Genomic DNA, 3684 nt, shown 5'->3' on the forward strand with positions numbered 1-3684 from the left:
TTGCTTGTGAAATTAACGTGCAAGTCGCTGAGCCTTCCACAGACACGTGTACCCGGTTCTTCCTTCCAATTTTTTCAGATTCTAGACGTGAAGACAAAGAAAATTATATACTAACCTCGAAAATTGCCAGGATGACACTTACAAGACTCTGTTACTAAACGCTTCATGTGTTCAACCGATAATGTTTACGTGTGTGTGTGTGTGTGTGTGTGTGTGCACACATGTGTATGCAGCTACATCCCTATCATTCTGCTACAACAAATATTTTAACTGTCATTGCTTGTTTCTACTTTGTTTAGACCTACCAACCAGTGTCAGTATCACTACGAATGCAATTATCCTGTCGATTTGTGGCATATTTATTGGCGGTGTTGCTAGTTTGATTAGTGCTGCCATCTCTGCTGATCTAGGTAAGTTAATTAGTCGCTGTTAATTGGCACTAGGGTACTTTTACCTGTCACCATCATCATCATCATCATCATCATCATCATTTAACATCCACTCTTTCCTGCCTGCATGAGGCAAGTTTTCTGTGATCAGATGACCCTCCTGTCACCAATCTTTACCTGTTTCTATGTAAGGTAATATTTCTCTATGACCAAACATATTTTTATGAAATGGAGATAAATGATGCTGCTTCTATGGCAATGCTTATATACAGCTATAGTTTATACCAGAGTGTATAAGCAAAACATGTTACTAATACAATATTTTAATAAAATATTAATGCATTTTCTTCATACATGAAGACCTCCATAGATCAAGGTTTATTTTGTGGAAGACTAGCTGTACCTCTCCTCTCCATGTCATCGAAGTTGTTCCAGAGAAAGACGAGACAAGGGTCAAAACAGCTTGGCACTGGTGTTGTGACAGGTGTTGCTGTCAGGTCACTAACAATGAGAACGTCTGCTGCAAGATATCTTTCATGTTCTACCATCTCCATCTAGCCAATGCCCTGTATTGGTACCTTTACCAATCATCATCAACATCATCATCAGTCATCATCACCACCACCTCCACCACTGCTGTCATCACCATTGTCACCACCACCATCATCGTTGTCATTGTCCTCCTCCCCCTTATCATTTTCATGCCTACTTTTCCATGCTTGCATGGGTCAACGGAGTCTGTTGAAGCAGATTTTCTATGGTTGGATGCTCTTCCTGTCACCAAACCAAACCAAACCTGTTTCTCAGCATTGTGATTATTTCCCCAGACATATGTTCATGGAGGAGTGGAATCAAAGTACAGCGTTTGTATAGTGACACTTGTTTACAACTACCATGTTGTGTCAAGACAATGAGACACACACACACACACAACCACCTACATACACATGTACATGCATGCACACATACACACACACAAACATGAAATGAGAGAATGACAGGTGTTCTGGGATGTAATTGTTAACACAGCCACCTGATAAGTAATAGAAACGTGGTTCAAATCCTGCCACTAAACATATTGCTTGTAGTTGTGTCTGAATTGACCTTTTTTTTTTTTATCTCAACAGGACAGCAGAAGACATTGTCAAAAAGCAAGCGGGCTCTCGCAACAGTGACAGGTATCATTGATGGAACAGGTAGTCTTGGTGCAGCTATTGGACAGGTGAGTGTTGTTTTATTGTTTTTGTTGGAATTGTTGTAGAACTGTTGTTGTACAAAGTCCCTTCCAATATCCAAGTCTTCATCGCTCTTGGAGAAACCCTTTCCTGAACTCCTTCCACTACTGTCTGTCTCTGGCCAGTCATGGCCATGTAAGTCCCGAGTAGTTGGTGTGATCATCTCGCCGTATTGTTTTTGGTCAGCTTCTTGATCTTGTCCATTCCATCTCCCTGACTCTCCATCTGTTGATCTTCAGTCACGTGATGTGGCTAGCCCTTTTGTATTTGTTCCTGATGATGTTGACTATCATGTGCTGTTGAATCCAGCAATTGATTTTCTTGTCCCACAATGTGATGCCAAGCTTGATTTGTTCTATTTTACATTCAGCTACAATGAGGGCATTCATGATGGTAGTGTTGAGAGCCCATGTTTCACTGCCATAAATCATCACTTGCAGGATATACTTCTTAATCCTTTCGTTTCTGTATTTATTTTGAGATACTCTGTGTTTCTTTCAATTATTTTAAATATAACAAAAGAATTTAGTAAAATAACTTGGTTATCATTCAGCTAGTTTTAAGAACTACACTAACTGCCATCCTAATTATGAAATGTTAATTTGCCTACAGTGTCCCACCCGCTGTTTCCCTCTCTCTCTCTCTTGTTTTTTCATTCACTCACCTCCCTTATATATCAACTTGTGTTTATTTCAGGTGACCCTACCTTACATTGAGACCACATACAACTGGGAATGTGTCTTCTATATGTTTGTGATCATGGTAAGTTGCTCTTTGACAAGATATACGTCTTCATAGATAAACACCACACAACCAAGACATCACCAGACACTCTCTTCTCCCCGAGGGGTACAAAACTTAAGGTTGCCACTGTCAATGCTGGAATAGGGACAGGTATGTGTGGAGAAACTTTAGAGATGCTGCAGCAGACAAGAATAAATGTTTGCTGAGTTACTAGAGGCAAAATGTGGAAGAACCTTGGTCAAACTCCTCATAAGCAAGAAACAAGGATTTAAATTCTTCTGAATGGACAACCGATATTTTAAGTCTATATATTAGTTGTGACTTGATGACAAATATTAGTTTGGTGGGGACAGTAAGGTGAGAGAGATAAGAATGGCTCAGGGGTGTTAGTTCAGGAAGTAGTGGCTAGAACAATCCTGTGAGAATTTTATTTATTATTTTTGTCAGTCTATGTAAATGTAATCCCCCTAATTTGAAACCAGTTTGATAAGTGCCAATCCATGGAACTTGCAGGTTTTAAGTCATTCTATAATTTTTGCCAAGTAAATTTTTTTAAAAATTGTCTCATTAAATATGCCCAGTGTTTGGTCCAATTCATTTCATTTTTATTTCGTCGTATTTTGCAGACTGTACTCACTATCGTTTGCCTAATGCCAATGTTTGTCCGAGATGCAAGAGAAACTTTGCCGTGTTGTAAGCGACGCAATAACCCAGATGCTGAAGTATCCATAGACCCTCCAGTTCGTGAGAGTGGAAACACTGCCCCTTACAGTGATCCTCCACCCTCATATGATGAAATTTCATGAAAAGGAATATCGAAAACAAAAAAAAGAAAAATATGAAATAAAAAAAAACCACCTGCTCAGAAAAAAAGGCAAAAAGAGAATTGCAAATCCACAACAGGGTGTACATGAAAAATGACTGTATATTTTGAATTGCAAAGAAAATTTATGAAGACAAACAACATCTATCACAAAGATAAATAGATTGGGAGAAACACAACGAAATATCAAAATATAAATCATATCTATTGGGGAAGAGAAAAAAAGAGTAAACATAAATTAACTCAATCCATTGGGAAAACACAAGGTTCTAAATGTCCATCATGCAGGAAAAAAATACATTTTCATTATTAATATATGCATGTGTGTGTATACATATATATATATATATATATATATATATATATATGTGTGTGTGTGTGTGTGTATATATTAATGTAATGTATTTGTACAAATGTATATATGTAAATAATGTCGGTATATGTACATAAATGTGTTTGTGTGTATATGCATACATACATGCATACATATATA

The 3684-nt window shown here is 37.7% G+C and overlaps 1 protein-coding gene across 1 annotated transcript in view; it reads left to right on the forward strand.

Moving 5' to 3' along the window:
• Positions 1-3642, forward strand: part of LOC106883447 (sugar phosphate exchanger 3) — a 32728-nt gene extending 29086 nt beyond the window's left edge. Inside the window, exons 11-14 of the mRNA XM_052976262.1 lie at positions 300-410; positions 1517-1611; positions 2321-2386; positions 2995-3642. Of these exons, the coding sequence (XP_052832222.1) occupies positions 300-410; positions 1517-1611; positions 2321-2386; positions 2995-3174 (452 nt within the window). The 3' untranslated portion in view covers positions 3175-3642. The remainder of the gene's footprint in view (positions 1-299; positions 411-1516; positions 1612-2320; positions 2387-2994) is intronic.
• The last annotated feature ends 42 nt before the right edge of the window (positions 3643-3684 follow it).

Source organism: Octopus bimaculoides, chromosome 24, assembly GCF_001194135.2.
Source record: "Octopus bimaculoides isolate UCB-OBI-ISO-001 chromosome 24, ASM119413v2, whole genome shotgun sequence".
Classification (NCBI taxonomy): Eukaryota; Metazoa; Mollusca; class Cephalopoda; order Octopoda; family Octopodidae; genus Octopus; species Octopus bimaculoides.